Here is a 22,770-nt window from a genome sequence, read left to right on the forward strand (position 1 = left end):
GTAGAGATTTTATTGCCTTCTCAAAGATATGAAAGTAATTAAACTGCTCAATTTGAGAATTCACTATGGTGTGTGTATCTGACTGTGGATGTAGTTGTGTATAGAGCAAATAACTTATTATGGCATGGACACAATTACATTTAGGTCTGGTGTGAGATCAGTTTCATTTTGACTCTAAAAGCTCTCAGCACTTTACAATTCAAATGACAGGTGAAGAAAAGCTGCACCACGAGTTGTGATTGCATAAGTAGAGAGAGATCTCTCAGAGGAGGACGGATATATGAGGATTGGGGACACTGATTTTCACAGAAGAGCAGTGGGCAGACTATTGCCACCTCATCTCTCTGCAAAAAAAACAGCCACTGACTCACATTCAGGGCATGAGCCTGAGCGAGCCTAATTATACGCACAAGCATGGGAGTTCACTGAATAGAACTAAAGTTTTTCAGCATTGACCTAGTTTAAAATGCTTCCATGCTATTTATATAAAAGAAGAAAAATAGGAGGACTGTTCCGATGATAACAGCTTTAGTAATTTGAAAGGCTCAAGGGGTGACATTTCTAGTTCAGGCACATACACTGTATTAACGGTTGCATTGCAATTAACGTGTTAAGATTCCACTAAACAAAACCTAATCAAAGGGAAAGCCCCTTATCCGAGTGAGAGGAAAAGCAAGGACATGATGCGATCATTTTAGCATGCATCCATCATAGAGGATTAGAGGCAACAACTCCATAATACATGATGCCAGTTTGATTGGAAAGCCACGGGCCAGTGGTGAATTAGAGCATGCATAAAGTGTACAACAGGGGGAACCAGTGACAGTAAGCACAAGCCCAATGCAAATTTTGCACGTCAACGTTTTAGTATCGTCATTCTTTTTTATTCATGTAATACAAATTCACTGTTGCCATTTAGGAAGCCCCTCATCCACATCCATCATGCCTGCACTAGCCTGTAACTAACCATATAACTGATTTAAAGCTACTGGACAGTTTATATCTGGCATTCACTCAATTGAAATGTCCTCATCATAGGCATAACAATGTATTGTGCACATAATATTCATACGTCGGTTTTTGAGGTAAAATCAGTTACAGCATGTAATGTACTGAACCATGAATATTGCAAATGATGAAATTATAGTTTTTTGAATATGTGATTGTAAGGACTTGTAATAATCAAGGGCGTAATCCAAAACTATAATAATAATTCCAAAAACTTGAATTTATCAAAACGTGTGTCCACTTCTCACTGCCATGTTCAATAGACACATTTCTATACTGTATATGTGAATGTATACAATGTGTTTGCCTAACTGTCACCATACCATTGCTTTACTGTGGGAACAGCTGACAGCATTTTTTGGTTAGGCTATGTAGGAATAGGCTATGCATCGAAGCAGCATGCAGATAGAATAATGCAAAAATGAATTCCTTTATCCTATAATAAATGCAATCGTTTTAGATTATGAGTACAGGTGGCTACATTAAACAGGTAATAGAATAGAATAATGTGATGTATCATGTCGGCTTTAGTGGAAGTAAATTAGACGCACTATATGCACATTTGCTCAATGCCGCATTTTTATCTTTCATTATTTTTGAACTGCATATATTTATAGAGTGTCAGTCATATTACGCTCGTCATAATGTGCCCCTCTCCATAGGAATAAAGTGATGGATCTATGTGGAGAGATATGCGCGACCACATGAGACTATATTATATCCTCAATATGCAGTAGCCTAGTATTGTTAGATACAGAGCGGCTCTGAATCAAAAGCGTGCAGCAGCAGCATCAACCCACCTCTACGAAATAGAAACAGGGCAGCAGGCTGACGCTGTCTTTGGTCAGGGTCCCCTTCTCTCTCGCAGACATGATTGGGCCTCCAGATATCCAAACAGATCGAAGATGAGACGCGAGCGGGCAGTTGTGGCTGATCTCCCCGGGATCAGGAGCGCTCCATGCCGCTGTGTGTATAGGTAGGATGCTCGCGACAACAGGCGGACAGTCTCCAGCAGCCCAGACCCCGCACGGCCCTTTATCTGTGCCAGTGACAAGCCCAGGGCTCAGCGCTCTGCATGCCTCCGATGAGCTGTCAGGTGGAGAACGGAGCCACACTAACCGAGCGAGGGAGGGGGCGAGGAGTACGAGAGAGAGCGCATGCGCACTTGTGAGGAGGATAAACTGACAGCAAACATCTTACTGCCGGAGAAATGAAACACACCAGAGTTATGGGCGAGAACCCCAAATTGATATCTATCCAGCATTGATGCTCTGATTGTTTGAATCCTCAAACAACAATCCGGAAGCTGCAACGTTACATTACGTTACGTTTCATATGTCCATGCACAATTATGATAGGCCTATATCGTATGTCAAATGAAATGACTTATAACTATGACTGTGGCTATGACTTCACGTCCACAAGTGTTTGTAATGATACAGTACTTCTCCCCTGGGTTGGACTGGTTGATTAGAGAATGTATTTAGGCTACTAATAATTCAAAACTACATTTTTGATACCTACCAATGATTTTGTATCATTGATCAGCTTACACATCTCATGTGGTCTCTGAAAAAGAGCGTATTGTGGGACTATCGTAAACTTTGGAAGAGATGAATGGAAATGTTTGTTAAATAAAATCATACACAAAGGGAACGTAACCCCAATATTTTTTTACATTGACAACCATGCCAACAAATGCAACTTCGTGTTTACCTGTAGGGCCAGGTGCCAGACCAGCGGATGGGCCTGGGCCAAGTGCTGGGGCTGGGGGGTCATGTCAATATAATATTAGTATCTGCATTCAAAACACTGTGATTGTGTCGTGGTTAATACTTTTGAACAGTCACAGAGCCTGTGAGCTTTAACATCTCAGCTTTGACACACTAGCTGCTTGCCAATGTACTCATGGTAAGTGGACACCACCTGCACATTAAGTCAGTGTTAGTGAATAGGACTCTTGTTACTGATGCTGGAACAGACACAGATAGGAGTAGCGTTGCCTTCATGGTCCACTCTCTTGGCTCAGACATCGGAAAACCTCCAAGTCAAAAGACATCCTGTGGCATGTCAAAGATTATTAGGTGAAATTTGTGTAAATGGAAGTAAGAGAAGCAAATGTAGCCTATTTTACTAAAAAAACATAATGAATGTCAAGTACACTTGGAACATTTTTTAGACCAAACATTGCCTTCTACTTTTAAATAAAAAAGACCTGCTTGTCAGAAAGGAAAAGTTATCAAAACCGGGAAATAATTATATTTTGAAATGAGCTATGGCTCAAACAATAGGGTCAGTAGCTTTGTGTAAGAAGCTAAAAGTAACTTTGGTCTGTGCACCTTGTCATTATGCAGGTAGCTGCTGCTGAATTGCGTTGTGTTAAACAGGCAGGTGCTTTTCTGATATTTTGTCCATTCCATTTATATCAATTTGGGTGAGCTAAATAACACAAGACCTCTTTGTAGAATGCAATGCAGTAGTTTATGTCTAACAACTCAGATACATTATCAAAGAGCCTACCCTTGCCAGTCCAATATAAATAAAATATTTGTTTTTAATTTATTTATTCCTATCGTTTTTTTTTCTTCTAAAACATTCTATTCTATTCTATTCTATTCTATTCTATTCTATTCTATTCTATTCTATTCTATTCTATTCTATTCTATTCTATTCTATGTATGTATGTATTTATTTATTTATTGTTGGGTTCATTTCTCTGTTTGTTTATTTCCGACATTACTTGAAAGTAGCATTCAACTCAAGCCGACAGACAGCGACCTGAACCGCGCATGCGTCTTGGCAGCGGGACCGGAGCTTCATTCATGCACCACCAGGGATCCGGTTAATTTAAACAACGAGGATGCGGAAAAGTGTGAGGGGATAAAGCTGTAAGCTAAATAGCACAGCCGGTGTAACCCCCGTGTATGTGATATAGCTGTAGCCAAGGACCTTGTTTTGTTTAAGGAGGTGCATTTAGGTGCCTTCTGTTGCTGCTGTTTAGCCGGCCGAGACTCCAGAGACACTGCACAAACTCCTGGAGCTGTCCAAGGTAAGAACACCCCCCCCCCCCCCTTCCTTCCGTCACCTGTGTAGCCGCTCGTGAACGGCTGACACGGGATGGGTGTGCACCAGTGTGTCAAAGAACTTTAAATGAATGCATTCAGGCCAGACACTGCATGATGAATAGGGTAACATGGTTTCACCGAAAAAACAATTATTGTTTGTATTAGGTATTTTTTCTCACAAATTGATCAAAAAATATGCAAATTTGGGGAATTCTTCTAAGCCTGTTGTCAGAATAACTAACTATTTATACGTAGGCCTACATAAGCATCTCTTTAAAAAAGAACATCTAGATGTTTGATATAGCCACAGTTAATGATTTTTACAACATATTGGTGTTCAAGGTTTTTACAGATCAGATTTTGGATGCAGTCTTTTTTATATTAAAAAAACCCACTATCTAACAGGTCTTACAAATGCATTTTCACTATGTTTTAAGAAAAAAATCCCTCTGTTATAACCTCCAGAATAGTGCTTAGACTGATTATTGAACATTTAGTTGCTTCTGAAGTTGAGATTTTTGGTTCAGAGTGTTAAAAAAAACTAATGTTGAGATAATGGCCGTTGGAGATGGTTGTAAAGGAGAACAGACAAGTTATAGTCAAATACACAGCTAAATGTTAGCCTGGTCCTACCAGACCATCGTACTTCATTTCATTTGTACAGAAGGTCTGGAACTGCTCTATTGACAAACGTTCACTCACATGGAGGCGGGTGTCTGTTGAAGTGCCACTCTGGATCTGCCAACCAATCGCATAACGTTTGGCCGTGACGTATGTCATGCGCCGGCTTCTGACTACAACTGAAACTGGCGCACGTCATTGTTCTCAGCCACTCCATTTGTTCGCTGATTGGACCGCCAAAAATCTGGCGGAGGAAACCCACGAATATACCGCAGGCCCAGACTGAATACTGAAGAGAAATAAAAGTTTAGCGGAAGTACGTAGGCTGGCGGTGCCAGGCTAGCACTGAGGTTTTGTACTGTAAATATGCTCAGTTATAAAAGCTGGGATATTTTATCTAATGCCATATTCATATCAGTATGGCAGTGTTTCCAAAACATGTGTTGTCCGGAGACGTTGGTGTGCCGCAGTTAAGCCATTAACCCTCATCCTACCAACGTATTTTACAGACATGGACTACCGGCCGGAGTCACTATGACACCAGGCAAGAAATACTAGTAGAAACCACAATCAAAGAAAAATAAAACATTACATATACTTCTATAAATATATACAGTATTATTAGTTATGTAAATAATGCCATCTGAGAGAAAAACAACAGATTATCATTTCATAAAAGTAAAAGTTAATTTGCAAAGATTAACTCAATAAATACGTATATTTATTAAAGAAGAAGTAGGTGATATGGTCCTTTTAGCTAACTTCCTGTCAGGGACAGCAGTTAGCAGTCCCCTCCCTCGTCCCTACATCACCACAAGATGAACACGCAGCAGTCTTCGTCAGATAGTGACGTGATGGAGAGCAGCGAGTCATCGTTCACGGGCACAGAGACCCGCCTCTTTATAGCACTCAATTACAATTACTGCCAGGCTGAATGACTGGGAGACCTGTGATAATAACTGTGCATACTGTTTAAGTGATTGCTATATGAATATTGATTTAACGCGTATATTAAACAAAAATATTTCACTTACCTCTGCTTTAAAACTACATAAGCGGAATTGACTGGGGTCAAAATGACCCCAAGACATTTGTATTTAGAAAAAGCAGGAATTATAATATAAATCAACAGTGGCCGGTTTCAGTCGTTGGCCTGAATCAGCTGTTGAATGTGCAAGCTGCTGTGTACACATTTTACCCCAGAGATGTTGTTGCAGAGCCACACAGTTGTGTGTATTTTAAAGGCTAACAGTGGGGTTTGCCTGGAGTAAAGGCCAACATTACGTATGAGAGATGTGAGAAATGGGACAGTGTTCCACTTGAATAACAGATTAACATTATTCTGCTGGAATAGGCTGACTCTCAGTGACTGGCTGTGGTGCTGTGCAATGAGGAATGGCAGACTGCTGCTCAGCTTGATGAAGGTCACTGCAGTTCAAGCTGAGTGTGCATGCTGTGTTGCTCTGTAAATACAGTGTGTGTGTGTGCGTGCGTGTGTGTGTGTGTGTGCGTGCGTGTGTGTGTGTGTGAGTGAGTGAGTGAGTGAGTGAGTGAGTGAGTGATTGAGTGAGTGAGTGAGTGAGTGAGTGAGTGAGTGAGTGAGAGAAGGGCTGGACAATATAGGACTCAACAGTGCGGTTCCGGAAGTAAAAATCCCATTCATTTTCTACATAGCGGATTTGATTGATATTTTTGGGTATGGGCCACATCCACTAAGAATGGATTGTGTGTGCTAATAGCCACATGAATTGTGGTGAAATAACATCTGCAATCGGTTCCGTTTTAGCACCGTATCCACAAAGGAATTTGAACTAAGTATATGCCGGCGCTAACACACCCACAAAGTTTGGCAGCTGGGCGCAGTTCGCCCTCGTTTAGCGTTTATGTGACGGACAGGACAGGCCGTCAAGGGGGAAACACAGGAAAGGATGGGGGGGGGGGGGGGGCGGGTGACACAGGGAGACACAGAGAGAGAGAGAGAGAGAGAGAGAGAGAGAGAAAAACTTCTTACAAGAAATGAGAAAAAGACAAAGACACTGCTTTGCTTACTATTACTAGAATATATATGTTTTTTAAACAAACTCATCAAGGAAATTCTCATTACACTTCTGTGCTGCAGCATGTGATGCAATATTTTCAGTATTATATCCACACGGAGCTGCAGGAGAAGGGGTCGCAGATCCATGTCATTGACCTGATGCGCTGTGGTATTAATCGCTAGCCTGGAAATCCAGATCTGCCACTGGCAAATTTAAATGTGCTCAGCCTGTTGGTCTGGACACGATCCATTGAAGCTCATTAACTACTGTAAATGTTTTTGTAAAAAATAAAATAAAAATAAAAAATAGAACTGATGGTGATGATTAGGGGTGTGAATGGTTGCATAAAATTGTAAACGGATACACAATGCAATTTTTTCCATGTACACGGTTAAATGTTTTGTGCTATACTATATATAATGGAGGGTGCGGCGGCTTTTCAGAAAGATTCCTCTGCATCACTGCCGCCACTCAAAGTTGTCAAACAGATTATTTTATACACAAAAAGGCTATGATAAAACAACTACCATAATGAGTATGAAATCTCTATTATTTTTTAAAAGGACATTAGACAAAGGATTTCTCAATACCAGTTTATTGGGTGCACTGATAATATCAACAGGTATCCGTGTCATAACCCACAGAACAACTCAACAGCAGCAACAAAACCGGCAGCTGTCTTTTCGTTATCGTTGCATGGCCTGGAAAACAAATAATAAAAGTCTGTAAGCTTTTATAAATGGCCAAGAATAACAAATTAAACAATTAGGATAATCCCATACTAATAATGGGAATAACCTGAATAGCTTTATTAATTACCTGGTCAGATTCTTGTTAAGGAATATCAGCATATTCACGTTATTGGGAAGAAGACGAGAGCTTGGACACCAGTAGCCTAGCCTGGTGCTACCAGACCATCGTACTTCATTTAATTTGTACAGAAGGTCTGGAACTGCTCTATTTGGCAAACGTTCACTCACTTGGAGGCGGGTGTCTGTTGAAGTTTAAAACTATTGGGTCTGCCCAGTGCCACTCTGGATCAGCCAATCAATCGCATAACGTTTGGTCGTGACGTATTTCATGAGCCGGCTTCTGACGGTGCGTTCCAGTTTTACTGGGAACTCTGAAATTTCCGACTTCACTACATATTGTAGTCTATGGATCTACCGGTACCTGGCAACAGTAACTTGCCTAACGTTTAGTAATTTGGATGAGAAAGGTTGTAACCGTCCACACTTTCCCGAGCACATGCACTGACAGGTCGGAACTCGGAACTAAGTCGGACATTTCCGAGTTCCGAGTATAAAGGAACGCAGCATTCAACTGAAACTGGAGCGCGACTTCGATGTCACCGTTCTCAGCCACTCGCTCTGTTCGCTGATTGGACACTCAGAATTCTGTTCGAGCAGGATCCCACTAATACACCCCAGCCCAAGACTGACTACTGAAGGGAAAATGACATTTGTAGGTAGGCGGGCGGAGCCAGGCTACCGGTAGCCTGCAGCAAAGAAAACTCTCTGAAGGCACCGAAGTCGCTGGAAACTCAGAAACCTTTTGGCAAGACTGGACATAACGGGATATTGCTGTTCATTGGTTTTCCACCATGCAAAGGGGGTCTGTGTCAAGGTGACATGCAGGGAGGGAGAGTTACCTCTCTAACTCTGACACAGCTAAAAGGAAGGCCATGGCACTACTTTTCTTTGGTTGTTTTGCACCTATAACATCATCCCCGCTCTCCTTGTCTTGCCCTTTGCCTTTCCTTTTCATCTTCCAAAACTGCCTCCATGTGGGTCTTTGCCACAAGTGACAGAAACCTGAGCTTCTTGTGTCGGGGGACTGCAGCCTCAACAGCATGCAAGCTTTGATGCGGTCATACTGTAGTGTCCCACGGGAGGAACTTTTTGGCCAGTGATTCTCGCACAGTGTTGACATAAGTTGCAACTTTGTCATCACCACCTGATGGCTGCAAATGTTTATTCTTCAGGCCGCACACCATCTGGTAGACCACTGAAAGTGAGACAGCGTCCTCACTGTTGTGGCCATCGCCAATGCCTTCAGGACAGGATCCATCTCCTCCATGAGTCTCCAGTAGTCATCGTTTAACTTGAGGTTGCGCGCATCCGCAGTTTTGGTGACAGAGCGGTCTGACAGCACATTGCAGACATCCCACCATTGTTCTGTCATCCGCTCAAACATTCCAGAATTCCATTGGGTCTTGCAGCACTGTAATATAAGTGCATGTTATTTGACGCATCTGCTTTTGCTTCTCAGCGAGTGCTTGCATAGCAGTTGTGCTGTGATGAAAATGTGCAACCAGCTTGCTGCACGCTCCGATCATGCACTCCATGATCTGGAAAGCCTTGAACCCGTCATTGATAGCCAGCTGTAGTGTGTTGCCAAAGCCACAGACCGACTCCCAATCACAGGCTTGGTTGGCCTTCATGATATTTGCTGCGTTATCGTGGATGCACGCGCTTACCCGGCCACTGACATTCCACTCTGCCACAACCGTTTCCAACTCCATCTGTAGATTTTCTGCTGTGTGCCTCTCCTCCATGTTTTCTGTTGCTAGTACATTGGCCTGCAGTTGCCACTCAATATAGTGACAGGTTACTCTCATATAAGAAGTTGTGGTCAGGGATGTCCAGCAATCGGTTGTAAGTGTGACATAGATGGTTTGCTCGAGCAGGCGTTTTATTTTGACCGAGCAATTGTGGTATAGATTTACAACCCTTGAAATAACGTTGTTTTTCTGCTGGGCATTGTGTAGTCTGGCTTAAGAAAACTGATGAGCTGTGTTCATCCTCAACTACTGACATTGGTTGCATGTCAACCAATGTCAGTAGTAATGTTAGCTCTATCACTAACATTTTGACGATTAAGTTAGTGATAGAGCTTTCGTACCTTCTTACACTTCTTTAATGCGATTGCTGCCCTTTCGTCTGTCGTGCTCCGGAACCGCTAGAATCGAAGTTAGCCCCATCACCGGTCTCAGTTTCCGACCACCTTGTTGGATGTTTCCAGCGCAGGTGATTATTCATTGATCCTGTGCTGTTTTTAAAAGCCCAATGTAGCCAACACCACACAGTATACATTTGACGGCTGTGTTCGAAAAGCCCTACTAACATCCCCCTTCCTACATACTCAACATGTACAGTATTTACTGTTCTACATAATGTCTACTTAACAAATGGTTGTGTATGCGAGGTTCGTCGGACCGTTTACACTGACGTATACAGAAGCAATAAAGAATAAAAAAAAACCTTCTGTGTCATTTGTGAAGACGCAATGCATTGTGGGGCGGTTGAGTAGGAAAAGTAACCTATCGATCCATACACATAATCTTCCCGTAAGTAATCACCCGGGCATTTCTCGCCTACACAAAACTCGCATACACAACCACAACATATCCAAAGTAAGTTCAAAATCAGTATGAGTAGGACGTTAGTAGGGCTTTGCGAACACAGCCAAAAAAACTTCCACGCCTCACTTGGCTGTGTAGTCTTGGCTGCTATCTTAAGTCAAAAGTGAAACTTACTTGTTACGTGACATAAGCCCGGTGGTCAGTTATCCAACATTTATCACATACATTTGTGAGCGCAGTAATGTTGTCAAATTGGAACATTTGTATCTTTATTCATCTCCAAATATGAATGAATGCGTGTCTCTAAAACATTTTAAAATTAAAAATTAAATAAACGTCCTAAACGTTTATGTTTTACTAAACAGTTACACATGCACCAGTCTCGTACAGCCATACTACCACAGCTAGTAGTATGGTATTGAAGTATGCTGTATCATTTCAGGGATTTGGGGGAAAACTGGGCTGGACTGTTTTAATTTCTTTAAACCAATCACAATCATTTTGGGCAGCGCTAAACCCAGGAAGCTGCAACACGTCCTTTCGAAACAGTGCAATTTGATGCTGACCATTGACCTATTATAAATATAAGCTTCTCTCCCGTTTATTTCCTGGAGTTTAAAATAAAAGCTTATAGGCCAGTCACACCAGTTACTGTGCAATAAGCAATAACAGAAATAAAAACAGCCTAAAAAATAACCCTTACTGTGACGTTGGTGGCTTGTAGAAATCAAACAAAAACACAGGCCTACTCTCAGGCAACAAGTATATCTTTATCAGCTATTAATTGATCTCTACAAGTTTTTACTTTACACTGAGGTTGCACGCTTCAAGTTGTGAGCCAGGATACGAGCTTGTCCACATTATCCGGCAGAAGTGAATTCCTTGTTTTATTCACAGTGTAGCCTGCCTTAGAACCTCTTCTCTCTGAAGGCGTTGAGGTCGCTGGGATGCAAAGGCAGTATTTGGCTGCCAATGCCAGTTTTGGGTAGTGGTCTGTGTTGTTCTTCCACCATGCAAGTGTTGAATTTGGTTGTGTCATTCAAATACTGTTCCATTTCTTTCTTTGCACTGTCACCATTGTCATCTTCCTTCTCTTTGTCATCGGAAAGCAGCATCGCTACCTCACTTTCCTTCCCAGTCTTATTTTTTTTTTCTTTTGGCGATGCCGAGACTGCCGTTTCTTCATCAGAGGGCCCACCCTTCATCTTCAACCTCCTGGCTTGGAGTGAACAACTTCGATTTAAACAAGATCCTTTCCCTCGTAATCAAGGAACTTGAGGTTCTTGAAACGGGGATCACTTGAAAAGTGCTGAAAAGAGGAGGTACTGGTCCACACTGTTGGGTTCCAACTTGGCCAGGTTCTAACGAGTCCATCTCGCTGACGAGTGTGCTCTTGAGCGCTTCGATCGCAGGGCTGTCAGTTTCCAGCTGTCAGGTGACGTCGATCTAATGGGAAATATTTCGGAAATATTTTGGACCATTTATATGTTGAATAATGAGGCGTCAGAATTACGGCATGGCACCCACAGAACAGCATCCGCGAGCGGAAAAGCTTCATCCAGTCATGACATAAAGAGCGATCAGTCTGTCAAACTACAAACGTGACGTACTACACCAGGGGGAGGCACCAACATTTTCATTCTTATTCGGTCTGGTTACTACCGTTTACGTTGGAACCAGTGCCATACTAGTACCGGGTTTTGGTACCTAACCCTTTATATAATTACATTGTATATCTAAATATTATTATTTGCTGGCAACTTATATTGCAGTTCTTCCCCCACAAGTTTGTTTTGATGGCTCTGTTATATTTTTGATTTGAAATAAAACTCTTTCATTTTGCCACCTTCAACTTTGACTCTAATATTATTTAGTTGTTGTGTTTCGTCCTTATTTACCTCTGGTTCCACCAAAGGGGATGTAGCACCATTGGGGGCTCATCCGGGATCCTTTTTTCCCAAGCCATAAAAACAAACCTGTGGGGGAAGAAGGGACCAAAAGGAAGTTGCCAATGAAAGAAGTATAACAAAACTAGGCCTAAATACTCACTAAACTCTGCAACCATAACCAAAAAACGGGGTGGCAACAACCAACTGACCTAGTGTGTTAAACAAAGAAGTACCTATGTGAATGCATGTGTAGGGTACCCAACTTACCTAGCCTCCTACTTCCCACCACGTACCTTTTAGTCCGTAAAGCTCCCGTTTCACCAACACTTAAGTATTAAAAAGCTATTAGGCTTGTTCGACCCCAGTTTCGGCTCGTCTGGAAAGTAGACGAGAGTAGCCGAGTGCAGTCGGGGGAGCGACGAAAAAGCCTGACTGCAGCCGGACAGCTCCGAGTCGGCTCGACTTGCATGTGCCGAAGTAGCGTCCTTGTTGCAGATGCAGTTAGTTTTCTAGTATTATTTTGAAGGCCTATTAGAAACATTCGTAGAAGAGCTACACATGCTACAACCGATTAGAAGCAGAACAAAAAACAAAGTGGAGTAAACACTTCAAAAGCGAGGGACATTTTTCAAAACAAGAAACGAGATATATCCCCATTCCCTACACATCTTTATCTTAATTGTTATTTTACTAGAAAACCTACTTTTAAGTGATATAAATAATTTACAAATCCGAATAAAGGTGGTTTAATATTTCTCCCTTCACATAACAAATATGATCGGCCTAAAGATGCCTTATTATTACTGCAGAGATGGCTATGATGAACTTTATTATGATGTGTAACATGTAACATACAATTCCCAAACCATTTAGATCACTGGAAATAAGGCTATGATTTAATCTTAATGGTATAAAGATATCACTTCACCATGAATTAATGTGACTCAAGTTTGTGTTCACTTAATATAAATAATAATAAATCTATACAGGAGAGTTAAACCTGCATGCTAATTATTGCTTTCCAAATAATTTCTCTGTCAAGGGTTCAGACCAGTGGAGGTTTAACTCTGATTAAATATATTTCTGCTTAAATGCATACACTGTGGAGTAGGCCTATAATGATTAAACATAACACAAAAACAATGGATCATAATTTCATTTTGAGCGGTAATGTCAGACTTTTGCGTAACCAATTGGGGAAACGCATCGAAGGCATGGGGTTTAAACTCCCAATTAGCGCTCAGCTCTGCCTGTCAGCAAGACGCTTCCCATCAAACATTTCGCTCCCGCAGCCACTGGAACTCAACTGCAGCGACTTGCTCCAGTGTCTGTGTCCGTCTTGATCCAACGGGACTTCAAAGTCTCAAGCAGCCGAGCCGCAGCCAGCCGCAGGTGCAAGTGGGACAAAAAGTCTAACCATAATGCTGTGCGCTCAGCAAGACGCGCATCATAATTGCGCAGGTCTGAGCCAGATGGCTCATTCTCAAACGAGGCTAATATAAACGTTCACCAAGCCAGTGGCGCACGTTAACGTTAGACGTTTAAATATAAGAAATGAGCAGATAGTCACATAATCCGCCTACTAAGTTAGTATTGAGCTAGCGGCAATGGCTATGCTAATAATAACAGGACTGATGTTAATGTGGGATGTCAGTAAGCCCCGCCGTTTTAGTTACACTAACGTATTAAACAGTTATTATAAACGTTAAACTGGCTGGCGGCGCATGTTAGCATTAGAAGTTTAAATATTACAACTTAGCCGATAGCCACATTAGCTGTCTGTTAAGCTAGCGGCAGTACCTATACTAATAACAACACAACTAATGTTAATGGGGAGCTTGGCAACATACTTTTACTGTGACGTTCATAGACAGTGTTAATTTAGCAGGATAACACAATTATTCGTGTTTAAAAAGTGTTATGTTTTTCTCATAAAGACCCACATTAAAGCTGATAAAAGTGTACCAGCAACTACAAGACAGAAGCAGCCTGAGCCTCATCATACCCTCACAGTTCTATTTGATCGACAAAGTAAATGTGGTGCCAAGTCACCAGAAGCTCATAAGATAAACAGGGCTGTAGCTAAGTACACTTGCATGGACCAGATCCCTGTTTACACCATTGAGAAACCCGGCTTACAACAACTACATGTACTGAATCCAAGGTATAACCTTCCTTCAGGGAACATTTCATGTACACTGAAATCTCTGAGCTTTACAACATAACAAAACAAACCATCATGTAGGAGCTTGGAGAGAAACCTTACTGCTCATGCACTACTGATCTTTGGACCCGTAGAGCTGCAGCCTCGTTCATGGCAGTGACCCTGCAATTTCTAACTCATTCCTGGGACATGCCAGAGCTGGTGTTTGGATGTATTGGGCTAGATTCAGAGCATACGGGGGACAGCTTGAGGGAGGCTTTGGACGAGACTATACAGGACGTTTAGAAATATTAAGAAAGCATATGAGCAAGACTTCACATGGGTCCACTGCTTTCGTCACAACTTTATTTTTTTCCATTACCAAGGGTCTTGATATACTGTAGACCGTGTCTCTGGGGCACCATCCAGATTGAGAAAGACAGTGTGAGCTTTTAGCAGGTCATCAAAAATGGTCCGACAGCTGAAGAAAAAGCAAAAATAACTAAAGTTGGTAGAACACAGACTAATCCAGGATGGGCCAACCCGCTGGGACTCAGCTTTTCAAATGGTGGAAAGGTGTCTTGAAAGGTTTCTTGAGCAGCAGTATGTGCAGTTTTATCTGGAGACAGAATGAAGTGGCACCTCATGTCACCACACTTTCCTCTGTCCTTCACCTCACCTGGAAGATATATTCCACTTCAACAGTTGACTTCATTACTGACAACACACAGGTACTTTACCTCTGAGCACATAGGCTATACACATTCACACCCATGATCATGAACTCTTTGGGGCTTAAAACTACTAACCAATTCAGCACTTGTTTGTCATACGGGACTTACTCTGGAGTCACTTGCTACCTCAGCTGGTTGTTTGGGTGTTTCATTTGACGTGGATAGAGATGTGCACATGTATTAAAATATAAGCTTGAAATTAATAAAGAAATTCATGAGATGTAAATACTGACCTTTTTACCAAGATTGCAAAACGATTTATACTTAGCAAGCAATTGATATATTGATTGGAATAATTGAGCATATGGTTGTCCCTCCCATCCTCTTAAAATCTGACCTGCATCTGACTTGCTGTTTTACTTTGAAAAAATTAAGGAAAATGGTTGTGTGCTAGGTAGAAACCCATTATGTATGTCAAAATATTTGGTATGCTTGGTGTTGCATCTTTGTAACAGTGCCCGGCTGTGTTGTTCTGTTTATGTGTATCAGCATTTAAATACAGTCATATGAAAAAGTTTGGGAACCCCTCTCAGCCGGCATTATAATTGACTCTGCTTTCACAAAAAAAATATAAAAGTGGTATGTCTTTAATTTACCAGGAACAGCTAAGTACTGGGATGTTTTCCAAACAAAGATTTTTTGAAAAGCAGTATTTGGTTGTATGAAATAAAATAAAATGTGAAAAACTGGCTGTGCAAAAATATGGGTACCCTTGTGGTTTTGTTGATTTTAATGCCTGTAACAGCATGTAAAACTGATGACTTTAAACACAAAGTTGGTTGGATTATGTTGTTAAGCCTTGAACCTCATATAATTGTCTGTTTAATCATGATAAAAGGTATTTTATGTGCCTAAATGCAAGTTGCACTTCTCTTTGACTCTCTGCTAAAGTGAGACAGAATGGGATCATCAAAACAGCTCCCAAAAGATCTGAAAAACAAAGATTGTTCATTGTCATGGTTTAGGGGAAGGCTACAAGAAGCTTTCCCAAAGGTTTCAATTGTCAATTTCGACTGTAGGGAACGTTGTCAGGAAATGGAAGGACACAGGCATAGTGGCAGTTAAACCCAGGCATGGCAGACCAAGAAAAAAACAGGAGCGGCATAGGTGGAGGATTGTGAGAATGGTTGCACACAACCCACAGATCACCTCCAAAGACCTGCAAGAACATCTGGCTGCAGATGGTGCATCTGTACATCGTTCAACAATTCAGCGCAATTTGCACCAAAACATCTGCTTTTTATAAAGACCAAATAACTGAATTTTTGTCTCATCAGTCCAAAGCATTTTCTTCCAATATGAAGCTGGCTTGTCTAAATGAGCTTTTGCATACTCCAAGCAACTGTATCTGTGGCGTGGGCGCAGAAAGGGCTTCCTTCTCATCACCCGGCCATACAGATGTTTTGGTGCAAATTGCACTGAATTGTAGAACCATGTACAGATACACAATCTGCAGCCAGATGTTCTTGCAGGTCTTTGGAGGTGATCTTTGGGTTGTGTGCAACCATTCTCACAATCCGCCGCATATGCCGCTCTTGTACTTTTCTTGGTCTGCTAGACCTGGGTTTAACTGCAACTGTGCCTGTGTCCTTCCATTCCCTGACAACATTCCTTACAGTAGAAATTGACAATTGAAACCTTTGGGAAAGCTTCTTGTAGCCTTCCCCTAAACCATGACAATGAATAATCTTTGTTTTTAAGATATTTTGGGAGCTGTTTTGATGATCCCATTCTGTCTCACTTCAGCAGAGAGTCAAAGAGAAGTGCAACTTGCATTTAGGCACCTAAAATACATTTTCTCATGATTAAACAGACAATTCTATGAGGTTCAAGGCTTAACAACATAATCCAACCAACTTTGTGTTTAAAATCATCAGTTTTACATGCTGTTACAGGCATTAAAATCAACAAAACCACAAGGGTACCCATATTTATGCACAGCCAGTTTTTCACATTTTATTTTATTTCATACAACCAAATACTGCTTTTCAAAAAATCTTTGTTTGGAAAACATCCCAGTACTTAGCTGTTCCTGGTAAATTAAAGACATACCACTTTTATATTTTTTTTGTGAAAGCAGAGTCAATTATAATGCCGGCTGAGAGGGGTTCCCAAACTTTTTCATATGATTGTAAAAGTGTGAGTAGATAAAAAGGATTCAGAATATGGCTGTATTTTCCAAAGTGACAAAAAATAAGACCTAGACCTACATAGTAGTACACTGTAGTTTTCTATTTGCTATCCAAACCTATACGCTGTGAGCCTCCCTTCCTGAACACATCAAACTGGCAAAGTCAGTGTGTTAAATCTTTGTTTAAAACATTAAATGTATTTTTTATTCAGTTAAGCACATTGTAACACTAACATGTTTTTTTGTAAAGATTGACAACATCCTCATTACAATTCTACTCATTATGTTAGTTTTGTCTCGTTTATCAATTTCACTCTCTATATTCAAACCATATGAAAGTTATGCAGTGATGAAACCCAGCCAGGGGAGCAGTGGCCCAGCTACTGGTTTGTAATTATTTATGTGTTGATGCCACACAGTGGACAAAGGAGATATTGCAGTTTCTAGTTCAGCACATACAGTACATGTTAAACAGAATGGAATGAACTGGAATGTTGTATGTGTTCTTAAATAATGTATTTCCCTCATCCACATTGCATCTGTTGTATTCTTTTTTGTCCCTTATTTTTACTTTACAGTTCATGCTGACAAGAGGAGCCCTGTACCAACATGCCTTCAAAACGACTGAGTAGGAAAGAGCGAAGGAAATTAATCTTCTCACTGCTAGGGGAGGTAAGATATCTTTCATAACGACGGTATAAGATGGATATTGTGTGATTGCTCCGAGAAGATCACCTCACCCTCTTACAAGGAAGATTGCACTTGATTATTATTACTGATTGATTATTTAATGTAAATATAATGAACTGTCAAACACAGTGGCGTAGGAGGAGGGCTATTGGTTTTAGGAATCATTTTTATTAAATTGCTGAGATATTCCATACAGCTAAATTAAGAGATCACTCCAAATGTTTAGTGTCTCTCGTTTTACTATTTGTAGGCATATGTTTGAGTAGAATGAACATTTTGGTTTTATACTAGAAATTACGGACAACATTTCTAACAAATTCACAATTAGAATATTGTCATAAAGAGCATTTCCATTAAGTAATGTAGAGATGAAAATTGAAGAAAAATTCAGAATGGTCTCTTATTTCTTTCCGGAGTTGTATTAGTGGTCTTTTATTTCACTCACTTTCTGGTGGGACTTTATTTATTATGATCATATGCGGAAGTTTTTGAAAAGAGTTTTCACGGCACAGTTTAACAGGGGTTGTGCGTTAAAGCCACAGTTAAACTGAGGTAAGGGTATATTCCACGATGCTACGTATTTCAGAGTGAAATAGAATGAAACAGGGACACAAAATCCTGCCACACAGTTTTTTCCTCATCATTGTCAACTTACGACAAAGGGAAAGTCGAAAAGAGAGAAACAATCTTCATCTCTGTGTCTCTGCCTCTGTCTTTCTAAACTATCCCTCTCACAAACACACATGCACACACTTTCGTAATTCTCCTTTTCAGACCAATGTTTCTACAGGGTGGTGAATGTTTAGGGAAATTGCAACATCAGTGGGAGTGATTGGAGGGCACTGAGCGTTGACGGTCATCTTCATTTAGCTTATGCCTTTTTTGAACTGATTTGAGGCTGTATCTGTCATTTCCTGCATGGTCCGATCAGATGTCTAGCAAAAGAGCATTTCACAGCAGTTTGGGATTTCTGCTCCATCATATTTCACACAAACTTGCATGAACACTTTGGATGTGGTATTAGAAATTGTGTTAAATGAATTATTTGGTGCGACTGAAGAGCTTTTATTGTTGTCAGAGATTCACCACTGGAGGGCGCAGCCTGTACACCGAAAATAAGGTGGGGATGGAATGAAACGTATTACAGTTTTTCTCAGTTGCTTTGGTGCTTTTCTCAGATCAGAATGAAAATTCTCATGACTATTAGTTCAACCTCCGCAACATTTAGTCATTTGAGCACATCATAGTAGCAATTTCTCCTTCCTCTGAACAAATTGCAAATGCTTTTGGACATGTATCAGTTGCTTTCATACAATTCTCTTCTGTTTTATAACATTGTCATTTGCTTATGTCATGTCAGTCAAAATGGACTATACTTATGGATGCTGAATAGTCGTTCCCAATAAAATTAATAGTCTTCATTTCATTGCTTGAGTCATTACATACAAAATTGTTGAACTAGTTATCAAATTCTGTCAAGCAAATTGTATACCTTTCTTTATCATTTTTTCCTGGAAATGTCTCCTAAATTGAACAATTGCTCTCAAGTGGACTTCAGCTTTCACTTACGAGGAGGTGTGTGAAGTATTAGTTGTACTTTCCTCGCTGCATTGCAAGGGATAATATCCGTTGTGATGTAGATGAAAATATGTGGCCAGACAGACAGGAACATCTGGATGTGCCAGAATGATTTACCTATATATGTTCAGTTACAATATGTCCTGTTATATTGTTCACATTTGTGCACAGCTCTACCAAAAGGGTGTTTTTTTATGTTTGTTCTAAATAAGTGACTGAAGTGTATTTTTCTTTTGCACAATGCTGTAGAATTGCAAAGAGCATATACAGTAAAAATGTGAAACATACATATTCAGTGTCTTGTACTCACTTACTCCCCTAACTACAGCAATGTGTAACTTTACTGTAGTTTTCAAATGGCTGTACAAGTAGTGTATAGTGCTGTCTTGAGCATTTTCAGGTAGTGTCACCGAGTTCTGACCTTTTTTTTGCATTGGAAAACACTGAGAGAATAAACTGTCATAATGAAAACATGACAAAGCCATTTGACTATCTTGTTCATAAACGATGGTGTCAAGACTTCTCATTTTGATGACACTGGCAGGTTCATTGACATGAATACTTGCTTTTGAGGAATAGATTATCCATTTTGAGCAAGTGACGTACTTGTGCAGGTTATCCACTAGGTTTTGCAGTTTGCACTAATTGTTTTGAGAAATGCACTAACTGCTGTGCAAATGTTAATAGTGATGTGAGAAAAGCACCAAAGCCACTGAGAAAAACTGTAAAAGGAACAAATACAGTTTTACAATCAAATGGTCATTCTTATAAAACAAATTGTAACTTCCTTTTCCTGTTTCCATACTAAAGCATTTGTCAAGGATGGATAACAACCTTATCCTGAACCTTTCAAAAGGATCATGGTTATGGGATTCTCTGTATGCGAACATCTCAACATGACTCCTGTGTAGTACAGGACTGGAATAACTGTTGCCAATGTACATTTTACAGGCATAAACTACATTTCCTCTACAACTTCTTGGCAGAAGCATGACTTGGTCATTCTCTCAGACTTGCTGATACAGCAGTTTTCACAGGCTGATGAGAACTAACCATAACTGATAGTAATCTCTAAAATGAAGTGCACCTGAAATATAGTCCTTAAGTTTAATCACACCTTAACGCCTCTATTAGGCTATACGTAACCATATCCATCATGCTACTGTTAAACTGACTGATGGTTCTATCACATTGGCCAAAAGATTTCAAAAATGATTCAACATGTTTAGTTTTTCTCTTTAGATGTATTTGTCAGGCAGCAATAACCACGTATAACACTGATGCATCCACTGCAGTAACATGGTTTGAGTTATACTAGCTTAATCACGAGGTGTGCCCAGAAGATCCATGGTGCCTCATTTATCAACCATTTGTACGCTCAGTTTTGTCTTAAAAAACAATGCATATGTTTATTTCGGGCAATCAATCACATTCATCAATTTCTTCTCGTGCTTATGTGGAACTACACACTGAATTACAGTAACACAAACCAACTTTAAACTGCGGAACTGATCAAGAGTTAATGACTCTTGAGGAGATTCAGTCACAATGCACATTATTAATGAACTGTTGTGCTTGGGTACCAGTACTTTTAATAAGTATAACTACGCCATGTATATTTTCTTTGATGGTTTTACAGTTAAAAGGTGCAACAATTATAAAGATAACTAAATTAATATGTGGTTCTAGTGTGCCCAGTCTCTACAGTGTTTTCTGCAATCACCTATTTCCCAGTCTGTGTCTTTAGTAAGGCAATTATAACTTGGATAAGTCAATAGTGGAAGAAAAACAATTCATCATCATTCGTTTACGTGTCTGTCTCTGTGTCCATATATTTGCCCTATCCCACTTTAAAGGTCCCATATTATGCTAAATGCACTTTTTAAATGTGTTCCAACATATCCATGCGTCCACGGTGTGCCTAGAGACTGCCAAAATATCAAAAAAAATAACAATCTCTCCTTTTCTCACTCTCCCCTTTTCTGAAACCCCCACCCCTCCCCCCAAAAACACTCCAGTCAGAATTATCCCCTTTTCTGACCTCACAAACCGTAAAGCCAGAAGCTTCCACTGTGCAGCCCACACCCCTATTTCTTATTGGTCCACGGCCCTGACAGACAGAGGGCGAGGCGTATCTGGCTTCGCTTCCGGACAGGGGGCGGGGGGAGCTCAAAGATTGTATATTTACGAGGGGACCTGCAACTCTTTTTTAAAAAATAGGCCATTGTGAGATTAGCTGAACATCAGCATAGTACAATAAATTATCTGAAAGTTTTTTTCAGCAAACAATTAAAGAAAAACGTATTAGGGACCACTAAGACCATATAATATGGTGTATAATAGTACCGAAAAGTGTATAATATGGGAGCTTTAAAACTTTAGCTATGGAAAGAGACAGAGTGAGAGAGCATGTATATTGGTGGTGTTTCAGCAGCCACTGGGTAGAAGTGACTAAGTAATTCATCTCTGTTTCCATTGCATTACTTCAATGTTTGTGAGTAAATTAAGTTTCATACCTTGACCGGCTCTCATTCAAACTAAATGGATCCTAAATAACGTTAGACTGGATTATAGTGCACACATCCTCTCTCTACCCATCATCCCTCCCTTTCCTCCTCCATCATTTCCAGTGGGGCTCGTTGGGATCTGGTGAATGTGGATTTGTACATATTGACTTGTTATCAACGAATGGCTTTGTTTTTCCCTGAGAGACCACAAGGAATCAATTACTTTGGATTACATCGCTAATGCATGATACATGAGAGGAAAAAGCATGGCTGCCGAGTCCGTTAGTAAACAGAGAAGTAGACAGCCGAAAGATGGTTGTTGTTTCATAAGCTTTAATAGTTAAGATTTTAAGCAAATACTGTATTAAGAGTTTTCAATCTGTAACTTGTGAGTTAATCCACACATATGGTTGTATGAATGCATAGTGTCTCCAAAATATTTTGGTGTAGCATGTGTATTGAAGAGCTTGATAAGTGGAAGCAGCTTGTGCAAGGCGGAGATATCTCAACCATTGATTTTCTTTATGACTTTATACATGTTGAAAAGTGTTAGAGATAATACCCCCATCATACATGTGGTTCAGTATTGCGAAACAATGCACGTCATCACTTTGAATGACTAAAAATGTATTCTGCAAATGAACAATTCAATCTTTTTACAGTTGTTACTTAGTTAAGTTTTTGGAAAAATAGCAAATGTTTGAGGTAGGGCTGTCAAATTAACACGTTAATTTCGATGAATTAATCACAAATTAACGCGATTAAAAAAATTAATGCAGATTAATCGCACTTCTATATTGCCCTTTGACCCGGTGCAAAAGAGGTGAGACAATAGCGCACCTGCACCTGTAGTTTGCGGACACGGCCCGCACGGGATTTAAGAGTAAAGAAAAAAGCATAGAGAGGGCTCTATGGACGTTTTATGGGAAGCGTTGGGCAAATAAGCATGAAGGTAGGAAGTTATCTTATGTTATTCTCCGCAGTGTCTGTGCATTATTGAT

The 22,770-nt window shown here is 40.4% G+C and overlaps 1 protein-coding gene across 1 annotated transcript in view; it reads right to left on the reverse strand.

The window, feature by feature from the left end:
* Positions 1-1,880, reverse strand: part of plppr4b (phospholipid phosphatase related 4b) — a gene marked incomplete at both ends in the record, with an annotated part of 28,336 nt that extends 26,456 nt beyond the window's left edge. The window contains one exon of the mRNA XM_080049962.1: positions 1,809-1,880. Within this exon, the coding sequence (XP_079906088.1) occupies positions 1,809-1,880 (72 nt within the window). The remainder of the gene's footprint in view (positions 1-1,808) is intronic.
* Positions 1,881-22,770: the final 20,890 nt, after the last annotated feature.

This window comes from Ammodytes marinus (genome assembly GCF_949987685.1).
Source record: "Ammodytes marinus genome assembly, chromosome: 21".
Classification (NCBI taxonomy): Eukaryota; Metazoa; Chordata; class Actinopteri; order Uranoscopiformes; family Ammodytidae; genus Ammodytes; species Ammodytes marinus.